The 22,430-nt window shown below is 48.6% G+C and overlaps 4 protein-coding genes across 4 annotated transcripts; all 4 read right to left on the minus strand.

Moving 5' to 3' along the window:
* Positions 1-99: 99 nt before the first annotated feature.
* LOC120318516 (cystatin-like) lies at positions 100-2,343 on the minus strand. Its single transcript, XM_039366217.1, has 3 exons — positions 1,685-2,343; positions 1,031-1,156; positions 100-538 (listed from the first exon to the last, which is right to left on the minus strand). Exons 1-3 carry the CDS (start codon positions 1,889-1,891, stop codon positions 419-421), a joined length of 453 nt encoding a protein of 150 aa, XP_039222151.1. The 5' UTR covers positions 1,892-2,343; the 3' UTR covers positions 100-418.
* A 1,420-nt stretch (positions 2,344-3,763) lies between these two features.
* LOC120318515 (cystatin-like) lies at positions 3,764-5,916 on the minus strand. Its single transcript, XM_039366216.1, has 3 exons — positions 5,364-5,916; positions 4,701-4,826; positions 3,764-4,210 (listed from the first exon to the last, which is right to left on the minus strand). Exons 1-3 carry the CDS (start codon positions 5,568-5,570, stop codon positions 4,091-4,093), a joined length of 453 nt encoding a protein of 150 aa, XP_039222150.1. The 5' UTR covers positions 5,571-5,916; the 3' UTR covers positions 3,764-4,090.
* A 5,822-nt stretch (positions 5,917-11,738) lies between these two features.
* Positions 11,739-16,612, minus strand: LOC120318471 (cystatin-1-like). Its single transcript, XM_039366122.1, has 2 exons — positions 16,255-16,612; positions 11,739-11,861 (listed from the first exon to the last, which is right to left on the minus strand). Exons 1-2 carry the CDS (start codon positions 16,459-16,461, stop codon positions 11,739-11,741), a joined length of 330 nt encoding a protein of 109 aa, XP_039222056.1. The 5' UTR covers positions 16,462-16,612.
* Positions 16,613-18,500: 1,888 nt separating this feature from the next.
* On the minus strand, positions 18,501-22,427 carry LOC120318536 (cystatin-1-like). The gene is made up of 3 exons (XM_039366261.1): positions 21,954-22,427; positions 19,807-19,932; positions 18,501-19,321 (listed from the first exon to the last, which is right to left on the minus strand). The coding sequence occupies exons 1-3, from the start codon at positions 22,152-22,154 to the stop codon at positions 19,241-19,243; spliced, it is 408 nt and encodes a 135-aa protein (XP_039222195.1). The 5' UTR covers positions 22,155-22,427; the 3' UTR covers positions 18,501-19,240.
* Between the last annotated feature and the right edge of the window lie 3 nt (positions 22,428-22,430).

Consider the following 22,430-nt stretch of genomic DNA (forward strand, 5'->3'; position numbering starts at 1 on the left):
CCCTCCCTCCCTCCCTTTCTTATTCTGTGTCCCCAAGGAGCTAGGCATGTTCACTGGCATAATATGCCAATTGGAGTAGAGTTTGGGAAAGAAGCAGTATTAATTCTGTTAAAAATCTTAATTGCACTTCTTGAAAACTGTCAAACGGATCAAACTTTCCAGAAGTTTGGAAAGTACCCCAAATGGCTGGAGGCTTTCTTGAACAAGCCATGGTGTCATTGTGCTGTCGCCGTGAAAACGGAAAGGCTGGATGGGATTTGGACAAGAAAGGAAGACAAGACGGAACGCCATGATGATCGCTTTATTAAGACTAATCGACTGAATGAGCAAAATGTCGATTCTTCTCAAAGATGAAAATTAGAGAAAACAGAAGCGCCAGGAAAGGCCTCTGTGTATGTCAAGGAACAATTTCAGAAACTCAGAGATGGCGATGTTCGGGACTCCATTGCACCTCTCTGTCAAGAGAATCAAGGCACATTTGGACATCCAAGCTCATAGTATCCCCATGATAAGATGTGATTTTAAAGTAGCAGGTTACCTGGAAGGGAATGAAAGAGAAAAACAAATTTGGAAGGGACTCTAGAGGTCTTCTAGTCCAACCCCCTGCTCAGGCAGGAGACCCTGAACCATTCTAGGCAAGCGTTTGTCCAATCTCTTCTTAAAAGCCTCCAGTGATGGAGCACCCACAACTTCTAGTTGCAAGCAGTTCCACTGGTTAATTGTTCTCACTGACAGGAAATGTCTCCTTAATGCCAGGTTGCTTCTCTCCTTGATGAGTTTCCATCCGTTGCTTCTTCTCCTGCCTGCAGTTGCTCTGGAGAATAGGTGACCCCCCACCCCCATCTTCTTTGGGGCAGCCCCTCATATAGCAAACTCGATCATCAGATCACTTCTAGTCTTTTGAATTGAAATCGCCCATGAAAATAATTGAAATCCGCTTTACAGAGGGGGCCGCCGACTCAGACCAGGCAGGTGTTTTTTAATCAATGAAACTGCAAATATATGATCGGAACCTGGCAGCTCAACTCACCTGCGGATGGCCTGGAAATAGAGGACATTGCTGGATCTTCACGTACGCCATTGTGGTACCGGGCCTCTTTAGACATGCAGTTTTCACCAACGCGACAGTAAGATGGTATACGTTGGGAAAATTCACCTGGATTTTAAAATAAGTAGCATCACCTTTTAATTCATTGGAAAACATGATCAGCCTCATCGGTTGCAAGGCGGAAAGGGACGTTATGCCTCGAGAGCAGCAAAAACATCGTTTCAAGAGGAAACATTTCTGCATCGGATACCAACGGCAAAAACCCATGTCCTTGGCGTCCAGGATAACAGTCCCTCCCTTAGAGCCCCCCCTCAGCTCCCCCCAGCCCCCCCAAACTCTTCTATTGTTTACAGAGCAATCCCAAGTCCTTTGCCTGCTTCACGGACACAACGAGGCTGCCCCCCCCTGCAATTCTCCCCCCCCCCGACACACTTCTGCAATAACTGTTTAAGTATGAACAGTCAGGCCCCTCCTGTCCACGTCCACAGTACTTCCTGGGAAGACTCCCCCCCCCCAAACTGCCTCCCCTCCCACAATTCCCTTCCACTGTACCTTCTAGTAACTCCGAATCGTTTGGCTACTCCAAGGCTGCCCCCCCATCCCCACAAAAACTCCCTCCTAGCCCCAGACACACACCGGTGATTGAGCGTACACAACTTGCAGCTTTTTAAAATAGGAGGGAGCGTCTTGTTGGTCGTTGTTGTATTCCTGCACGGCAAAGGCTGCAGCCTGCTGCACCCCCTGATCTGAGAGGCGCAATTCGACAAGACCCTGGGGCACCCCCAGAGGCAGCATCAGGAGGGCGCAGAGAAGGGACTGGACTGGCATCTGGGAGTGCATCATGGGGCTGTTGAGAGAGAGATAGAGGGCAGGCACGGGTGCAAAGCGAGCAATCCGAACAGTCAGCCTGGACCGCAACGCTCTGCGGGAGCCTCAGGTGGCAGGGGATCTTACCTGTGCAGAGGCCACGCCCATTCCCCAGAAGCCCCGCCCCTGTGGCTGGCCCATCTCCCCTGCCCAGGTGCTCAGAGCCTCCCCATCCCCTGGGTCCCCCCTCTCCCCAGCTGAGGTTAGGCTGACATCGTGGGAGGGGGGAATGAGGAGTTCCTGCTCAAGCGAAGAGCAACAAGGGTGATTGGGGGGCTTCTGGAGAATGTGGCATCCAGTTTTGGTCACCACGTTACAAAAAAGTTGTTGAGATTTTGGGAAAATTGCAGAGAAGAGCAACTCAAAGGCCTGCAGACAAAAAACGTGAAGAACGGTTGCAGGATATGGGTTTGGCCAGTCTAGAGAAAAGAATGGGAAAAGGGGGGACATAATGGCTGTATTTCAATATTTGAGGGGCTGCCACAGAGAAGAAGGGCTCGACCTGTTCTCCAAAGGTCAGAGGGCAGGACAAGAAGGAGTGAATGGAAGCTAATCCAGGAGTGAAGCAACCTGGAATTAAAGAGAAACTTCCCCACAGTGAGGACAATTAACCAGCGGAACAGCTTGTCACCAGAAGGTGTGGGTGCTCCATCACTGGAGGCTTTTAACAAAAGACTGGACAGCCACCTATCTGAAAGGGTATAGGATCTCCTGCTTGAGCAGGAGGTTGGACTAGAAGACCTCTAAGGTCCCTTCCGGCTCTATTCTAATTGACCCCCAAAGGGAATCAGATTGGACCATTGATCGCATCGCCCAGTCAGCGCTTCCCACGCTCCATAAATGACTTAGGAAGCATGGAAAGCATCTTTCCAGAAAGAACAGAGTGGACTGCTGTTCCCTGATGCGATGGAGGAGATCGGGAAACTGCAGCAGGCTTGGATGAACACCTGCTCAGAGGTTTTGACCTGGCATTGGGCGCCCACGGAGACAGGCCCCAAATCCCTGTTAATGCAGCCTCTGGCTAGAAAAACAGGAAAGTCCACCTGTGGGACAATCACTCTCTGGAGGACGGAGAATCGCCCTAGACTCGCAGCCTCGGATTGCCTTGGCTTTTTTTGGCAGCTGCAGCACCCTGCTGGCTCATATTCCAGTGATATGAGGGTTCGAGTGATATTCGTTTTTCTGATCATTTTTAAAAGGATTTTAAGAAGTGTTTGTACAGCCATTTGTTCAGAATGGAATAGGTTCTCCAGCTTGAATAGTGGGTTGGACTAGATGACCTCCAAGGTCCCTTCCAACATTATTATTTTTATCATCATCATCATCATCATCATCAATAATAACAATTATAATTATCTTCCAGAATTATTATTATTATTACCAGGGCACAAAGGGTGGATATAGCTTTGTGTTGTAGTTAGTATATCACCTCCTTCCTTCCTTCCTTCCTTCCTTCCTTCCTTCCTTCCTTCCTTCCTTCCTTCCTTCCTTCCTTCCTTCCTTCCCTCCCTCCCTCCCTCCCTTCCTTCCTTCCTTTCTTCCTTCCTTCCTTCCTTCCAGCCTCTCTCCCTCTTCTATTCACTTCCTTCCCTCCTCCCCTCTCCCTCTCTCCCTCCTTTTCAACCTATATCTCTTTTGTCCTTCCCTCCTTCCTTCCTTCCTTCCTTCCTTCCTTCCTTCCTTCCTTCCTTCCTTCCTTCCTTCTTCCCTCCTCCCTCCCTTCCTCCCACTTCCTTTCAACCTATCCTTTCCTCTCTCCCCCCCTCCCTCCCTCTCGTATTCTGTGTCCCCAAGGGGCTAGGCATGTTCACTGGCATAATATGCCAATTGGACTAGAGTTTGGGAAAGAAGCAGAATTAATTCTGTTAAAAATCTTAATTGCACTTCTTGAAAACTGTCAAATGGATCAAAGTTTCCAGAAGTTTGGAAAGTACCCCAAATGGCTGGAGGCTTTCTTGAACAAGCCATGGTGTCATTGTGCTGTCACCATGAAAACGGAAAGGCTGGATGGGATTTGGACAAGAAAGGAAGACAAGACGGAACGTCATGATGATCGCTTTATTAGGACTAATCAACTGATTTAGCAAAATGTCGATTCTTCTCAAAGATGAAAATTAGAGAAAACAGAAGCGCCAGGAAAGGCCTCCGTGTATGTCAAGGAACAATTTCAGAAACTCAGAGATGGCGATGTTCGGGAGTCCATTGCACATTTGTGTCAATAGAATCAAGGCACATTTGGACGTCCAAGCTCATAGTATCCCCATGATAAGATGTGATTTTAAAGTAGCAGTTTACCTGGAAGGGAATGAAAGAGAAAAACAAATTTGGAAGGGACTCTAGAGGTCTTCTAGTCCAACCCCCTGCTCAGGCAGGAGACCCTGAACCATTCTAGGCAAGCGTTTGTCCAATCTCTTCTTAAAAGCCTCCAGTGATGGAGCACCCACAACGTCTGGTGGCAAGCAGTTCCACTGGTTAATTGTCCTCACTGACAGGAAATTTCTCCTTAATGCCAGGTTGCTTCTCTCCTTGATGAGTTTCCATCCGTTGCTTCTCCTCCTGCCTGCAGTTGCTTTGGAGAATAGGTGACCCCCCCATCTTCTTTGGGGCAGCCCCTCATATAGCAAACTCAATCATCAGATCACTTCTAGTCTTTTGAATTGAAATCGCCCATGAAAATAATTGAAATCTGCTTTACAGAGGGGGCTGCTGAGCTCAGACCAGGCAGGTTTTTTTTTTTATCAATGAAACCGCGAATATATGATCGGAATTTGGCATCTCAACTCACCTGCGGTTGGCCTGGAAATAGAGGACATTGCTGGATCTTCACGTACGCCATTGTGGTACCGGGCCTCTTTATACATGCAGTTTGCACCAACGCGATAGTAAGATGGTATACGTTGGGAAAATTCACCTGGATTTTAAAATAAGTAGCATCACCTTTTAATTCACTGGAAAACATGATCAGCCTCATCGGTTGCAAGGCGGAAAGGGACGTTATGCCTCGAGAGCCGCAAAAACATCATTTCAAGAGGAAACATTTCTGCATCGGATACCAACGGCAAAAACCCATGTCCTTGGCGTCCAGGATAACAGTCCCTCCCTTAGAGCCCCCCCCCCAGCTCCCCCCAGCCCCCCCAAACTCTTCTATTGTTTACAGAGCAAATCCAAGTCCTTTGGCTGCTTCACAGACACAACGAGGCTGCCCCCCCCTGCAATTCTCCCCCCCCCCACGACACACTTCTGCAATAACTGTTTAAGTATGAACAGTCAGGCCCCTCCTTTCCACGTCCACAGTACCTTCCTGGGAAGACCCCTCCCCAAAGTGCCTCCCCTCCCTCAGTTCCCTTCCACTGTACCTTCGAGTAACTCCACTCCGAATCGTTTGGCTACTCCAAGGCTGCCCCCCCCCCATCCCCAGAAAAACTCCCTCCTAGCCCCAGACACGCACCGGTGATTGAGCGTACACAACTCGCAGCTTTTTAAAAAAGGAGGGAGCGTCTTGTCGGCCGTCGTTGTATTCCTGCACGGCAAAGGCTGCGGCTTGCTGCACCCCCTGATCTGAGAGGCGCAATTCGACAAGACCCTGGGGCATCCCCAGAGGCAGCATCAGGAGGGCGCAGAGAAGGGACCGGACTGGCATCTGGGAGTGCATCATGGGGCTGTTGAGAGAGAGAGAGAGAGAGAGAGAGAGGGAATCTGGCAGGCACGGACGCAAAGCTAGCAATCCCAACAGTCAGCCTGGACAGCAACGCTCTGCTGGAGTCTCAGGTGGCAGGGGATCTTACCTGTGCAGAGGCCACGCCCATTCCCCAGAAGCCCCGCCCCTGTGGCTGGCCCATCTCCCCTGCCCAGGTTCTCACCACCTCCCCATCCCCAGGGTCCCCCCTCTCACCTGCGGAGGTTAGACTGACATCGTGGGAGGGGGGAATGAGGAGTTACTGCTCAACGAAGAGCAACAAGGGTGATTGGGGGGCTTCTGGAGAATGTGGCATCCAGTTTTGGTCACCATGTTACAAAAAAGTTGTTAAGAATTTGGGCAAAGTGCAGAGAAGAGCAACTCAAAGGCCTGCAGACAAAAAACATGAAGAACGGTTGCAGGATTTGGGTTTGGCCAGTCTAGAGAAAAAAAGGGGAAAGGGGGGGACATGATGGCTGTATTTCAATATTTGAGGGGCTGCCACAGAGAAGAAGGGCTCGACCTGTTCTCCAAAGGGTCAAAGGGCAGGACAGGAAGGAGTGAATGGAAGCTAATCCAGGAGTGAAGCAACCTGGAATTAAAGAGAAACTTCCCCACAGTGAGGACAATTAACCAGCGGAACAGCTTGTCACCAGAAGGTGTGGATGCTCCATCACTGGAGGCTTTTAAGAAAAGACTGGACAGCCACCTATCTGAAAGGATACAGGATCTCTTGCTTGAGCAGGAGGTTGGACTAGAAGACCTCTAAGGTCCCTTCCGGCTCTATTCTAATTGACCCCAAAAGGGAATCAGATTGGACCATTGATCGCATCGCCCAGTCAGTGCTTCCCACGCTCCATAAATGACTGAGGAAGCATGGAAAGCATTTTTCCAGAAAGAACAGAGTGGACTGCTGTTCCCTGATGCGATGGAGGAGATCGGGAAACTGCACAAGGCTTGGATGAACACCTGCTCAGAGGTTTTGATCTGGCATTGGGCGCCCACGGAGACAGGCCCCAAATCCCTGTTAATGCAGCCTCTGGTTAGAAAAACAGGAAAGTCCACCTGTGGGACAATCACGCTCTGGAGGATGGAGAATCGCCCTAGACACGCAGCCTGCAGCCTCGGATTGCCTTGGCTTTTTTGGCAGCTGCAGCACCCTGCTGGCTCATATTCCAGTGATATGAGGGTTTCAGTGATCTTAGTGTTTTTTTAATCATTTTTGAGAACTTTTTAATGTCCATCCATTGTTTCTTGACCTGCCCTCTGCTGCTTTGGAGCATAAGGTGACCCCCATCTTTTTTGTGGCAGCCTCTCAAACAGCAAACACCGTTATCAGGTCACCTCCAGTGTTTTGAATTGAAATCACCCATGAAAATAATTAAAGTCTGCTTTACAGAGGGGGCTGCTGAGGTTAGACAAGGCAGGTTTTATCCCTTTTTAATCCGCAAATATATACTCGGAATGTGGCATGTAAACTCACTTGCATATACCCTAGAGCAGTGGTTCTGAACCTTTTTAATGCCGCGACCCCCAACCGGTCGCAAGTAGAGGACTACTCAACCGGTCATAAGTCGAGGACTACTCAACGGGTGCAGCACCGTTTGCAGACTTCGACTTTTGGCGGGCTCAGCAGGGCAGAGACAGCCTGGACAATTCCTATTGGCTTTTGAAAGCCAATAGAATTAGACTCTATTCAAGAGAGTCTATTCTATTGGCTTTCAAAAGCCAATAGAATAAAAGGGAGGAGCACAGCTAAGGAAAAGGGGGGAAAAATGGCGGACTGCGTTGTTTGGCGACCCCCTTGAAATGGTCGTTCGAGCCCAAATGGGGTCCCGACCCACAGGTTGAGAACCACTGTCCTAGAGGTTCTTTACATTGCTGGATCTCCTTAAATGTCATTGTCTTACTGGTCCTCTTTTTACCTGCTGTTTTCACCATCCGCACAGTAAGATGGTATTCGACCCCAGTAACCACCTGGATCTTAAAATAAGTACATGGCATTTTAATTAGTTAGAAAACACAATCGGCTTCATTGGTTGCAACCAGGAAAGGACTTTATGCCTTGAGAGCAGCAAGAACAAAAGACCAAGAGGAAATTTTTCTCTAACAGATAGAAACGGCAGAACATCATGTCCTTTGGGTCCACGATCACAATCCCTTCCCTACAACACCCCCTAAAGTCCCTCCAGCCCCCCAAACTCTTCTACTGTTTCCAGAGCAATTCTGAGTCCTTTGCCTACTCCAAGGACCCAATAGGTGGTCCCCCCCCAAATACTCTCCCCCCCCCCAGACACTTACATGCAATAACTGTTCAGATATAAACAGGTCTTTTCTGTCCACAATACCTCCCTGCAGAAACTTCCTGACCGTGAGAACAATCAACCCATGGAACAGAAGTCGCCTTCAGATGTTGTGGGAGTTTCCTAACTGGAAGCTTTGAAGAACAGTCTGGACTGCCATTGTTGGATATAGTGCAGGGCAGGGCTTTTCAACCAGTAGTATGGGTACCACCTGTGGTACATTGGCACCTGGCAGGTGGTACGCGACCATCCTAGGAAAGTGGTAGTAGGGAGGGGAATGAGCTGAACCGGTGGCAGCACCGCACAAGCCTGAGCGAGAGACGGCTGGAGCTGCAGGGCTGTCGGGGCTCAGCAGAAGTCCAGGATCAGTGCCGCTTTCCAGCTGATTGGCGCTTCTTCGGGGCTGTCAGGGCTCAGCGGAAGCGCCAGGATCAGCGCCAGGCTCCAGCTGGAGCTCAGCGCTGATCCTGGAGCTTCTGCTGAGCCCCGAAGAAGCACCGATCAGCTGGAATGTTGCAGCCTCTCCAGGGTCTTGTGATTTACATTCAGATGCTTGGCCACCGATTCATATTTATGACGGTCACAGTGTCCCAGGGTCATGTGAAGTGACCAAAACCTGCTGCAACCACCCAGCAGATGGGGGGGAATAAAAACTAAACACCCCCCACCCCACCCCCGCTGCCAATCCTCAACAGAAATGCTCACAACAATGAAAACCTCGGACAGGTGGGCAGGTGTCTTGCTCGGCTGTGGCTTGGGGGGCACTTTTTTCGGCGCCATTGTAACTTCGAACAGTCACTAAGCAAACTGTTGTAAGTCGAGGACTATCTGTACTTTATAGCTTTTTTCCCTTTTTTTTTGGTTATCAAGTTTTTGATACCTTGATAGGCGACTGGTGGCACTCGGATGTTGTCATCTCCTAAAAGTGGTACCATGGGTGAAAAGGTTGAAAAGCCCTGGTGTAGGGTCTCCTGCTTGGGTGAGGGGTTGGACCAGATGACCTTCCAAGGCCCCTTCCAACTCTGTTATTATAAATTGTCTCCCATCCCTCCCATTCCAGCCCCACTTCACCCCGTGGCCCCCTCCTCACCAGCAGCCCCCCCAAAGGAGAATCGCCCCCAGGTGTGGCCTGCCCGGAGCAGCGCAGCCAAGGACATGGCAGCGGGCAGCAAGGGCAAGACTCCGCGCTCGTACCCCGTTGCACACAGATGATGCTGTGGGGCACAGGCGGAGGTCGTGGCCACCATGGGGCAGCTGGGGCACCTGGACGATCTGCTGCGGCCAGCCATGGAGGAGGTGGGTGGTCCTGCAGGTGGGAGGTTTTGGGGCACTTGGTCTCTAAAAGGTTCACCATCACTGGTGTAGAGTCTCCTGCTTGGGCCTGGGGGGTTGGACTAAATGACCTAGAAGTTCCCTTCCATCTCTGTTGTTCTGTATTCATTTTGGCCTGGACAAGGGGGGACATGATAGCAGTATTCCAATATCTCAGGGGCTGCCACAAAGAAGAGGGAGTCAAGCTATTTTCCAAAGCACCTGAAGGCAGGACAAGAAGCAACGGGTGGAAGCTGATCAAGGAGAGAAGCAACCTAGAACTACGGAGAAACTTCCTGACAGTGAGAACAATTAACCAGTGGAACAACCCGCCAACAGAAGCAGTGAATGCTCCAACACTGGAAGTTTTTAAGAAGAGACTGGACAGCCATTTGTCCGAAATGGTGTAGGGTTTCCTGCCTGAGCAGGGGGTTGGACTAGATGACCTCCAAGGTCCCTTCCAACTTTACTGCTATTACTATGACTATATCACCACAAAATGGTCTGTGTTTGCGTTTGTAAGTTGGCTTTAATTCAGAGACTTGGATCTGTCGTAAGTTCCAGTCTAGTCAAAAGAAGGTGGAGGGATAACATGATGGCAGTCTTCCATTATTTGAGGAGCTGCCACAAGGAAGGTGTGTGTGTGTGGGGGGTGTCAATTTATTTTTCAAAGGCAGGACAAGAAACAAGGAATGGAAACTAATCCAGGAGTGAAGCAACCTGGAATTAATGAGAAACTTCCTCACAGTGAGGACAGTTAACCAGAGGAACAGCCTGCCACCAGAAGTTGCGGGTGCTTCATTACTGTTTTAAGAAAAGACTGGACAGCCACCTGTCTGGAATGGTGTAGGGCAGTGGTGGCGAACCTATGGCACGCCGGCACTCAGAGCCCTCTCTGTTGGCCCGCGTGCCGCCGCCGCCAACAGCAGGTCCGTCAGGCTGCCACCGCTGCCCGGAGCAAGCGCCCCGCCCAGCACAGAGGAGGCAAAGGGGCCGACTAGCAAACACGAGTAGAGGTGGTAGAGCAGAGGTCACCAACCATTGTCGATTGGTTGACTGGAAGAAAAGGGAGGGGGAAGCATTTTACATGCATGCACATGCACGCACAGGGCCGCGAGCACGCACGCATTGCAAATGGGGCGGGGTTGGGGCCTGCATGATGCTCACTGCCCCATTCTTGCGTGGTGCAGCTCCTTGAATCTGCACCCCACGGTGCGGCAGTGGCTGATTTTGCGCCTTGCAGCACGGTGACCCATTTGTGCGCCGCCGGTTTTACGTGCCACAGGCGGCACTCAGAGGCACTTCCCTGCCCCCCCCCCTGAGGGCACCACAGTGCTGATGTGGCCCTGGCACTTTGCGAAAAATAAGTGGGTTTTGGGTTGCAATTTGGGCACTCAGTCTTTAAAAGGTTCGCCATCACTGGTGTAGGAGGTTGGACTGGAAGACCTCCAAGGTCCCTTCCGGATCTATTCCAATTGACCCCCAAAGGGAATCAGATCGGACCATTGATCGCATCGCCCAGTCAGCGCTTCCCACGCTCCATAAATGACTTAGGAAGCATGGAAAGCATCTTTCCAGAAAGAACAGAGTGGACTACTATTCTCTGATGCGATGGAGGAGATCGGGAAACTGCATAAGGCTTGGATGAATGCCCACTCCGAGGTTTTGACCTGGCATTCGGCGTCCATGGAGACAGGCCCCAAATCCCTGTTAATGCAGCCTCTGGTTAGAAAAACAGGAAAGTCCACCTGTGGGACAATCACGCTCTGGAGGACGCAGAATCACCCTAGACTCGCAGTCTCGGATTGCCTTGGCTTTTTTGGCAGCTGCAGCACCCTGCTGGCTCATATTCCAGTGATATGAGGGCTTGAGTGATCTTCGTGTTTTTTTAATCATTTTTGAGAACTTTTTAATGTCCATCCATTGTTTCTTGTCCTGCCCTCTGCTGCTTTGGAGCCTAGGGTGACCCCCGTCTTTTTTCTGGCAGCCTCTCAAACAGCAAACACCGTTATCATGTCACTTCCAGTGTTTTGAATTGAAATCAACCATGAAAATAATTAAAGTCTGCTTTACAGAGGAGGCTGCTGCTGCGGTCAGACAAGGCAGATTTTATCCCTTTTTAAACCGCAAATATATAATCGGAACGTGGCATGTAAACTCACTTGCGTATTCCCTAGAGCAGTGGTTCTCAACCTGTGGGTCGGGACCCCATTTGGGGTCGAACGACCATTTCACGGGGGTCACCAAACAATGCAGTCCACCATTTTTCCCCCCTTTTCCTTAGCTGTGCTCCTCCCTTTTATTCTATTGGCTTTTGAAAGCCAATAGAATAGACGCTCTTGAATAGAGTCTAATTCTATTGGCTTTCAAAAGCCAATAGGAATTGTCCAGGCTGTCTCTGCCCTGCTGAGCCTGCCAAAAGTCCCATTCTGCAAACGGTGCTGCACCAGTTGAGTAGTCCTCGACTTACGACCGGTTGAGTAGTCCTCGACTTACGACCAGTTGGGGGCCGCGGCATTAAAAAGATTGAGAATCACTGCCCTAGAGGTTCCTTACATTGCTGGATCTCCTTAAATGTCATTGTCTTACTGGTCCTCTTTTTACATGCTGTTTTCACCATCCTCACAGTAAGATGGTATTCGACCCCAGTAACCACCTGGATTTTTAAATAAGTACACGACATTTTAATTACTTAGAAAACTTGATCAGCTTCATTGGTTGCAACCTGGAAAGGACTTTATGCCTTGAGAGCTGCAAGAACAAAAGTCCAAGAGGAAATATTTCTCTAACAGATACAAACGGCAGAACATCCATTTGTTCCATTTGTTCAGAATGGACTAAGGCAGTGATGGCGAACCTTTTAGAGACTGAGTGCCCCAAAACCGCCTGTCAGAATCCAATTATATTTCATCTCTAGTTATTGACTATGGACAACCCCATTTCTGCCCTGTCTGGATTCTGTCATACGATGAAGGGGAAGGGGGGTGAGCAAAGGGACTTTATGGCCCTCACTTCCTTCGGTACAACTTCAAAAGGGACTGCATGTGGATACCACCAAAAGGACTACACATAACAATGGGGCCATCAGCTTTCATCTACTCCCCTCTGAAGTCTCCCTTATGCAGGCAGTGAGGAAAAAGGGGGTGGAAATGTAACGCCTGGGATTGTCACTGGAAGGATGGTGGGGTGGGGTTGCTGGGAACCCCTTAAAACCTTGAACTGTAGGGCTTGTCTAGAACGCCTGCAACTTGAGAAAGAAGCAATATTAATTCTGTTAAAAATCTTAATATGGGTTCTTGAAAACTGCCAAACGGATCAAACAACCACAGAGAAAGTTTCCAGAAGTTTGGAAAATAACCCAAATTGCTTCCTCATTCGGCATCTGGATGGTGAAGTTCCAGCCAGGGATGCTTTGGGATCTCTGTTGGCCTCTCCTCCTCCTCGGAGGTGGGACCGTCAGGGGTCAAAAGGACCACCTTGAAGGGCCAAGGAAAAGCCCAGGGCAGACCCTTGTTCCCCCCAGCTGGTCAGAGCAAAGTCTTCCCAGCCAGAGGCTGCCTTGAACAAGCCAGGCTGTCTTTGTGCTCCGGCTGGGAAAACGGAAAGGCTGGATGGGATTTGGACAAGAAAGGAAGACAAGTCGGAACGTCATGATGATCGCTTTATTAAGACTAATCGACTGAATTAGCAAAATGTCGATTCTTCTCAAAGATGAAAATTAGAGAAAACAGAAGCGCCAGGAAAGGCCTCTGTGTATGTCAAGGAACAATTTCAGAAACTCAGAAAATGTGAATTTTGGGCTTAAGCAAACCATTCCATTCCTGATTTGTGTCAGAAGAAGCCAGGCTTGCCGTGAACACAGCTTGCACACCGGAACTCGCTCGGCTGCTGGACACTCTCAGAATCCTTCGCCTGGGCATAATTAGGTACAGATTGTGATGTCCAAGTTCATATTTTGACGGGATGTGACTTTAAAGTAGCAGAGTAGCTGGAAGGGAATGAAAACAAAAACAGAGTTGGAAATGACCCTAGAGGTCATCTAGTGCAACCCTCTGCTCAAGTAGGAGACCCTGAACCATTCTAGATCAGGGGTTCTCATCCTTGGCAACTTTAAGACTCCCAGAATTCCTCAGCCAGGAAGTTGAAGTCCACAAGTCTTAAAGTTGCCAAGGTTGAGAACCCCTGTTCTAGACGAACGTTTGTCCAATCTCTTCGTTTTTTTTTTAAAAAAAAAATCAGGTTTTATTGGTTTTTTTAATTTTTACAACAAGGTGCTTGAGAAACAATGTGGAGATGGGTTAATCAATTATCCAATCTCTTCTTAAAAACCTCCAATGATGGAGCACCCACAGCTTCTGGAGGCAAGCAGTTCCACTGGTTAATTGTCCCCACTGTCAGGAAATTTCTCCTTAATGTCAGGTTGCTTCCCTCCTTGATGAGTTTCCATCCATTGTTTCTTCTCCTGCCTGCAGTTGCTTTGGAGAATAGGTGACACTACCCCCCCCCCCGTCTTCTTTGGGGCAGCACCTCATATAGTAAACACCATCATTTTGAATTGAAATCATTCATGAAAATAATTGAAATCTGCTTTTCAGAGGGGGCTGCTGAGCTCAGACCAGGCAAGTTTTATTAATTAAACTGCAAATATATGATTGGAACGTGGCATCTAAACTCACCTGCGGATCGCCTGGAAGTTTCTTACATTTCTGGATCTTATTATACGGCCTTGTCCTACCGGTCTTCTTTTCACATGCAGTTTTCATCAACAGAACAGTAAGATGGTATTCGACCTGAGGATCCGTCTGGATTTAAAAATAAGTACATCACCTTTTAATTAATTAGAAAACATGATCAGCCTCATCGGTTGCAAGGCGGAAAGGATGTTATGCCTTGAGAGCAGCAAAAACCTCATTTCAAGAGGAAATATTTCTGTATCAGATACCAACAGCAGAAAATCATGTCCTTGGCGTCCACGATAACAGTCCCTCCCTTAGAGCAGGGCTTTTCAACTGGTAGTACACCCGTGGTACGTTGGCACTTGGCAGGTGGTACGCGACCCTCCTAGACAAGTGTAGTGGGGGAGTGGAATGAGCTGAAGTGACACAAGCCTGAGGGAGAGGCAGCTGGAGCTTCAGGACTGTCACGGCTTGACAGAAGCCCCAGGATCTCTGCAGGGCTCCACAGATTGGCGCTTTGGGAAGCAGTTTGTAGCTGGAAGTGAACCGAAGAGAAAAGGAGGGGGAGAGAGGAGAGGATATAAAAGGAGGTGGTTTTGGTGGGAAAGCGAAAAAAGACAATAGGAAAGGAGAAGGTTATGGAGAAGGAGCTGGGGAAGGTGAGCCCAGCAAGCAGGGAGGAAAAAGACAGGGAAGAAAAAGCTGTTGCTGGAAGAAAGGTTTCCCTGGTTCATTTTTTTCCAGTCAGGAGAATGCAGTCAGTGCTGATGAAATGAAAAGCTGGGAGACGAGCATGTCAGAAAGGATGTTGGTTTACTTCGCAAGCCAATGGGTTCTGGGTCAGCTGACAGCTTGATTGGGTTACCCTAAGGATTTTTATAATTTCATAATTCAAAGGCTTGGAATATTTTAGTCCAGTGATGGCAAACCTTTCAGAGACCGAGTGCCCCAAAACAGCCCCACCTCTGGCCTGCCCCTGTTCCGCCCGTCTCCCACACTGCTTCGCCATTAGCATGCCTGCCCTCAGGGCCATCCATGGCCCCTGCAGATTGCCCAGGCAGCCCTGCAGTGCCATGGTGGCCACGCCCTCCGCCCGCCCCCCACAGTATCATCTGCCCAGCTGCCATGTGCTTGGCTGCACCCAAGGGTGACTCTCCTCCAGGGGGCCTGCTGGTGAGGAGGGGCTGTGGGGGGGGAGATGGGGCTGGGGCGACGGCGTGCGTGACCAAAGAGGGGGCTCCGGGTGCCACCTCTGGCCCCCGTGCCATAGGTTCGCCACCACTGTTTTAGTCTGTTTCACAAAGCAGTGAGTCCAAAATGTTGGTTTAAACAAATGTAATTAGCTTTACCCACTCGTCTTGAGTCTGTCTATGACTTTTAGGAAGTTTTCTCCTTAGCTAAACAGGTTTCATTTAAGGTTATTGCTTTTTGCCATTGCCAGAGCCTTTCAGTCTCTGGTTTCAACATTGTTTAAGCTAAGTAACACCTGAGGTTATTATTTGAGAGCTTGAAGCAAAAAATACTGGAGTTAGTATTTCTTTATTATGGGATGCTTTTGCGAGCCTTTCTTGCTTTGCACGTGATTCCTATGTCTTTAGGGGTACAGTGCATAAGGGAAAGGGATTCAGCCAAGGAACTGCCACCGAAGAAATTAAAACTGGTACTTTTTTTCCTTTTTTAAAAACACTTTGTAACGTTTTATTAGATTATGGAATAACATACGAAAAGACAAAAGCAAATAGTAGGACACAGTGGGGAGGAAAAAGGGGGGGAAATGAGGGGAGAAGGGAAAAAGAACAGACTTCCTCTGTTGCAGTAGAAAGAAGCATTAACACTGAACCTCAACTTTTTACATTTCCATATATTATAAACTAGACATTTCTGTAACAACAAATGAATCTAACCAGTAAAGTCCAAAATCCCCCCCCCCTTTATTTTTAGTCATCAAGTTTTTGATACCTTGCTAAGCACTGGTTGTACTTGAATATTGTCATGTCTTCAAGGTGGTACAATCTGTGAAAAGGTTTAAAAGCCCTCCCTTAGAGCACCCCCTCAGCTCCCCCCAGCCCCCCCCAACCCCTCCTATAATTTACAGAGCAATCCCAGTCCTTTGGCTGCTTCACGGACACAACGAGGCTGCCCCCCCTCCCACAACTCCCCCCCAGACACACTTCTGCAATAACTGTTCAGGCCCCTCCTGTCCACGATCCACAGTACCTTCCTGGGAAGACTCCCCCCCCAAACTGCCTCCCCTCCCTCAATTCCCTTCCATTGTACCTTCAAGTACCTCCGAATCGTTTGGTTACTCCAGGGAGCCAACGAGGCTGCCCCCCCCATCCCCATGAAAACTCCCTGCCACCCCCAGACACACACCTGTGATTTTGCCTTCAGAAGGCACAGCTTCTTAAAATAGTTGGCACTGTCATCCTGATCCTTGTTGTACTGCTCCACGGCAAAGGCCAGGGCTGTCTGCATCCCCGCATCTGTGACGGGCACGTCGGAAAGACACTTGGGCATCCCCAGGGGCAGCATCAGGAGGGCGCAGAAAAGGAAGGGGACTGGCAGCTGGGAGTGCATCATGGGGCTGGCAAGAGAGAGAGAGGGAGGCTGGCAGGCACGGAAGCCAAGCGAGCAATCCCAACAGTTGCCCTGGACCGACCTCAACGCTCTGCTGGAGCATCAGGTGGCAGGGGACCTTACCTGTGCAGAGGCCACGCCCATTCTCCAGAGGTCCCGCCCCTGTGGCTGGCCCATCTCCCCTGCCCAGGTGCACACTGCCTCCCCATCCTCTGGGTTCCCCTTCTCCCCAGCTGAGGTTAGGCTGAAGTCATGACTGTGTGTATGGGAGGAACTGCTGTGCAGGCTCCGAGGTTTTGCTTGATAAAAAAAATACGGGAAACCGGAAGTTGCCTTTAAGCTTTACGTTTTTATTCAGCTGAACAAAGACGGGCTCTTCTGAAAGAGAGAAGTCCCGAATGACAAGAAATCCTTGTATTTATTCTTTCTGATTACATAAGCAATCCACCCAGCAAAGCTGACACACATAAGATAAAGATTTCACCCAGGGAGTCTGGCACACAGTAGATTTAAAAGGGAGAAAGCAGAAGTAGCTAAAAATGTTCCCTTTGGGGTGTTTTCCTAAAGACATTGTACGTTCCCGGGTGGATTAGGACATTGGGTGTTTTCCTTGCTGTCCTTTCGTGACCCTGATCCAGGAGTCTGCAAGGGCCCAAAGTCAGCAGGGCTACCTGCAAATATTCACCATTTGATACATCCTATGCTGTCTCCTAATTCCGGGTCGACAGAATGAGGAGTTCCTGCTCAAGTGAAGAGCAGCAAAGATGATTAGGGAGCTTTGGGGGAATGTGGCATCCAGTTTTGGTCACCACGTTACAAAAAAAATGTTGAAATTTTGGAAAAAGTGCAGAGAAGAGCAACTCAAAGGCCTGCAGACAAAAAACATGAAGACCGGTTGCAGGATTTGGGTTTGGCTAGTCTAGAGAAAAAAAGGGGAAAAGGGGGGACATGATGGCTGTATTTCAATATTTGTGGGGCTGCCACAGAGAAGAGGGGCTCGACCTGTTCTCTTTGGAGAGATAGTGAATGGAAAATAATCCAGGAAAAAAGCAACCTGGAATTAAGGAAAAACATCCCCACAGTGAGGACAATTAACCAGCGGGACAGCTTGTCCCCAGAAGGTGTGGGTGCTCCATCATTGGAGGCTTTAAAGAAAAGACTGGACAGCCACCTATCTGAAAGGGTACAGGATCTCCTGCTTCAGCAGGAGGTTGGACTAGAAGACCTCCAAGATCCCTTCCGGCTCTATTCTAATTGACCCCCAAAGGGAATCAGATTGGATCATTGATCGCATCGCCCAGTCAGCGCTTCCCACGCCCCATAAATGACTTAAGAAGCATGGAAAGCATCTTTCCAGAAAGAACAGAGTGGACTGCTGTTCCCTGATGCGATGGAGGAGATCGGGAAACTACAGAAGACTTGGATGAACGTCCGTTCAGAGGTTTTGACCTGGCATTGGGTGCCCATGGAGACAGGCCCCAAATCCCTGTTAATGCAGCCTCTGGTTAGAAAAAAGTCTTGACAACACAAAAATTAGGATGGCGAAACAAAATTACTTTGAAAATGTGAATAAAACTGGTCATCGGTTGGCCTATAAATTAAAAAAAGAAAAAGTCAAGAGAACAATACATCAACTACAAGATGAAAGTGGAACAGGACAATATAGACAGGAAGAGAAAATGAATGTAATACAAAATTTCTTTTCAGGAAGATATAGCAGATGATAAAGTCAAACATGGAAGGATGTTTCGATTCCCACCATGGGCGAATGGCTACAAAAGCTGATGAAATTAGCAGAGATGGCTAAATTGGCTGTTTCGATAAAAGAAAAATATACAAGTTACTTTTCTTTCTACTTGGAAACCACTTCTGGACTCTGTGCTTGAGGTGGGAAAAATGATACAAAGATTTTTAGGTTTTAGTGATTAGATTCCTTCCTTCCTTCCTTCCTTCCTTCCTTCCTTCCTTCCTTCCTTCCTTCCTTCCTTCCTTCCTTCCTCCCTCCCTCCCTCCCTCCCTCTCATATGCTATATCCCCAACTGGCAAGGCATATTCACTGGCATAATATGGCAATTGAAGTAGAATTTGGGAAAGAAGCAGTATTAATTCTGTTAAAAATCTTAATTGTGGTTTTTGAAAACTGTCAAACGGATCAAACAACCACAGCAAAAGTTTCCAGAAGTTTGGAAAATAACCCAAATTGCTTCACCATTCAGCATCTGGATGGTGAAGTTCCAGCCAGGGATGCTTTGGGATCTGTGATGGCCTCTCCTCCTCCTCCTCCTCGGAGGTGGGACAGTCAGGGGTCAAAAGGACCACCTTGAAGGGCCAAGGAAAAGCCCAGGGCAGACCCCTGTTCCCCCCAGCTGGTCAGAGCAAAGTCTTCCCAGCCAGAGGCTGCCTTGAACAAGCCAGGCTGTCTTTGTGCTCCGGCTGGGAAAACAGGAAGGCTGGATGGGATTTGGACAAGAAAGGAAGACAAGACGGAGCGTCATGATGATCGCTTTATTAGGACTAATCAACTGAACTAGCAAAATGTCGATTCTTCTCAAAGATGAAAATTATAGAAAACAGAAGCGCAAGAACAAGCCTCCATGTATGTCAAGGAACATTTCAGAAACTCAGAAAATGTGAATTTTGGGCTTAAGCGAACCCTTCCTTTCCCGATTTGTGTCAGAAGAAGCCAAGCTTGCCGTGAACGCAGCTTGCACACCGGAACTCGCTCGGCTGCTGGACACCCTCAGATTCCTTTGCCTGCGCAGAAGGTGTTCTTCCGAATATATTATTTCTCACAGTCTGTGACTACCAACTTCATTTCATTCGACGGAGTACGGGATGAGACTTTAAAGTGGCAAGTTATTTTCTGGAGGGGAATGAAAGAGAAAAACAGAGTTGGAAGGGGCCTTAGAGGTCTCCTAATCCAACCCCCTTATCAACCAGGAGACCCTGAACCATTCCAGATAAATGTTTGCCCAGTCTCTTCTTGTAAACCTTCATTGATGGAGCATCCACAACTTGTGGAGGGAAGCAGTTCCACTGATTAATTGTTCTCACTGTTAGGAAATTTCTCCTTAATTCTGGGTTGCTTCTCCCCTTGTTTAATGTCCATCTGTTGTTTCTTGTCCTGCCCTCCTGTGCTTTGGAGAATAGAGTGACCCCCGTCTTTTTTGTGGCAGCCTCTCAAACAGCAAACACCGTTGTCAGGTCACCTCCAGTGTTTTGAATTGAAATCACCCATGAAAATAATTAAAGTCTGCTTTACAGAGGGGACTGCTGAGGTCAGACAAGGCAGATTTTATCCCTTTTTAAACCGCAAATAAATAATTGGAACATGGCATGTAAACTCACTTGTTTATTCCCCAGAGGTTGCTGACATTGCTGGATCTCCATATATGTCTTTTTCTCACCGGCGATCTTTTTACATCCTGTTCTCACCATCGTCACAGTAATATGGTAGTCGACCCCATTAACCACCTGGATTTTTAAATAAGTACGTGACATTTTAATTACTTAGAAAACCTGATCAGCTTCATTGGTTGGAACCTGGGATGGACTTTATGCCTCAAGAGCAGCACGGACAAAAGTCCAAGAGGAAATATTTCTCTAACAAATACAAACAGCCGAAGATCCTCTCCTTTGGGTCTACGATCACAGTCCCTTCGCTAGAACCCCCCCCCCAAAGTCCCCCCCCAGGCTCCCCCAAACCCTTCTACTGTTTCCAGAGCAATTCTTTTTCTTCTTTTTTTTTAAATAATTTTTTATTTTTCCAAACTCTCCCCTATACATATACCGTGATATTTATCAGATGTTAACATACATTCTTTTTACATTCTTATATATAAGATACTTTTAATAAAATGAAATAAATACATACACATGACTTTTGGTGTTGCTCGCCAATTTCCCCTCTCACTGTATCCACACTCCTTCTTCTCTACCTTCTTTCTCCCTTTCTTCTCTTCCCTACTTCCCTCTTCTTCCTCTCCTCTTCTCTTTCCTTCACACTCTCCTCCCCTTTCTCCCCACCTCTCCTCTTCTCCTCCAACCTTGCTACTTCCTTCTCTCCTCCTTTACTCTTTTCTCTCTCCTCTCCTTTCTCCCCTCACATCCTTCTTCAGATACAACTCAGGGGTAACATCCGAGCAACTCCAAATTTCCCTATCTGTATTATATACAATAAGATTAATTTTTTCTTACGTTAATACTTCTATTTATCTAACCTTCTCGGTATATACTTCTATAAATATTTATACAACCTCCAGTTATTCAATACTGTGTTGCCTGGGTCTCCATTCTTATCTGCTCCTTCTTCTTTCATCTAAATTGATGTTAACTATCTTTTAACCGTATTCTCTTTTCAGCCAGTCATAAAAAGTTCCCCAGATTTCATAGTAGTCTGACTCTGTCTTATCTTTAATTGTCATTGTTAGTCTATTCATTTCTGCACATTCCAATATTTTCCCAATCACCTCTCCCTCTGGGGGTGGGGGGGTGGGTGGGCTTTCAGGGCTTTCCCATTTTGTGTAAACACAATCCTTTTCCAGAGCAATTCCGAGTCCTTTGCCTACTCCAAGGACCCAACAAGGCTGCCCCCCCCAAAACCTCCCTCCAGACACACCGCTGCAATAACTGTTCAGATATAAATAGTCAGGCCCCTTCTGTCCACAATTCAAACTATCTCCCTGGGAAGACTCCCCCCCCCCCTTAAACTGCCTCCATATCACAATTCCCTTCCGTTGTGCCGTCAAGCAATTCCCAGTCCTTTGTTGTTGTTGTTGTTGTTAATTGCGAAGTCGTGTCCGACCCATTGCGACCCCATGGACCACGTTCCTCCAGGCCTTCCTGTCCTCTACCATCTTCTGGAGTCCATTGAAGCTCACGCCTCCTGCTTCAGGGACTCCATCCAGCCACCTCATTCTCTGCCCTCCATCTTTCCCAGCATCAGGCTCTTCTCCAGGGAGTCCTTCCTTCTCATTAAGCGGCCAAAGGACTTGAGTTTCAGCTTCAGGATCTGGCCTTCTAAAGAGCAATCAGGGTTGATCTCCTCTAGGACTGATCCGTTGGATCGCCTTGCAGTCCAGGGGACTCGCAGGAGTCTTCTCCAGCACCAGAGTTCAAAGGCCTCCATTCTTTGGCGCTCAGCCTTTCTTAGGGTCCAACTTTCACAGCCGTACATTGCAACTGGGAAAACCATGGCCTGGACTACACGTACTTTTGTTGGCAGGGTGATGTCTCTGCTTTTTAGTATGCTGTCTAGATTTGCCATAGCTTTCCTCCCCAGGAGCAAGCATCTTTTAATTTCTTGGCTGCAGTCCCCATCTGAGGTGATCTTGGAGCCCAGAAAAATAAAATCTGTCACTACCTCCATTTCTTCCCCATCTATTTGCCAGGAATTGAGAGGGCCGGATGCCATGATTTTGGTTCCCAGTCCTTTGGCTACTCCAAATACCCAACCAGACTGCCCCCCCCCAAAACCCCTATCCCCAGATACACACCTCTGCCTGTACTCCCGGACGGCTCACCATCTTCAAATAGCCTGAACTTCTCTGGTTGTCCTGATTGTATTGCTCTATGGCAAATTCCAAGGCTTTCTGCTCCCTCGCATCGGTGAGGTGCACCTTACCCAGGGTCAGGTCCGGGGGCAGCATGAGGAGTGCGCAGAGGAGGGACAGGATGGGGAGCTTGGCGTGCACCATGGGGCTGACGAGAGAGGGGGGTGGCTTGGCAGTGAGGAAGTACGGCGCGCAACCCCAACAGTCTCCCTGGACCGACCTCGACTCTCTGCCTCAGGTCTGCAGGAGCTGCAGGTGGCAGGGGAGCTCACCTGTGCGGAGGCCCTGCCCATTCTGCAGAAGCCCCGCCCCCATGGCTGGCATTGGGCAGCCACTGAGACAGCCCCACAAATCCCTGTTAATGCAGCCTCTGGTTAGAAAAACAGGAAAGTCCACCTGTAGGACAACCACCCTCTATCT

The sequence above is a fragment of the Crotalus tigris genome, unplaced genomic scaffold (genome assembly GCF_016545835.1).
Source record: "Crotalus tigris isolate CLP2741 ecotype Arizona unplaced genomic scaffold, ASM1654583v1 scf7180000020245.1906669, whole genome shotgun sequence".
Lineage (NCBI taxonomy): Eukaryota > Metazoa > Chordata > Lepidosauria > Squamata > Viperidae > Crotalus > Crotalus tigris.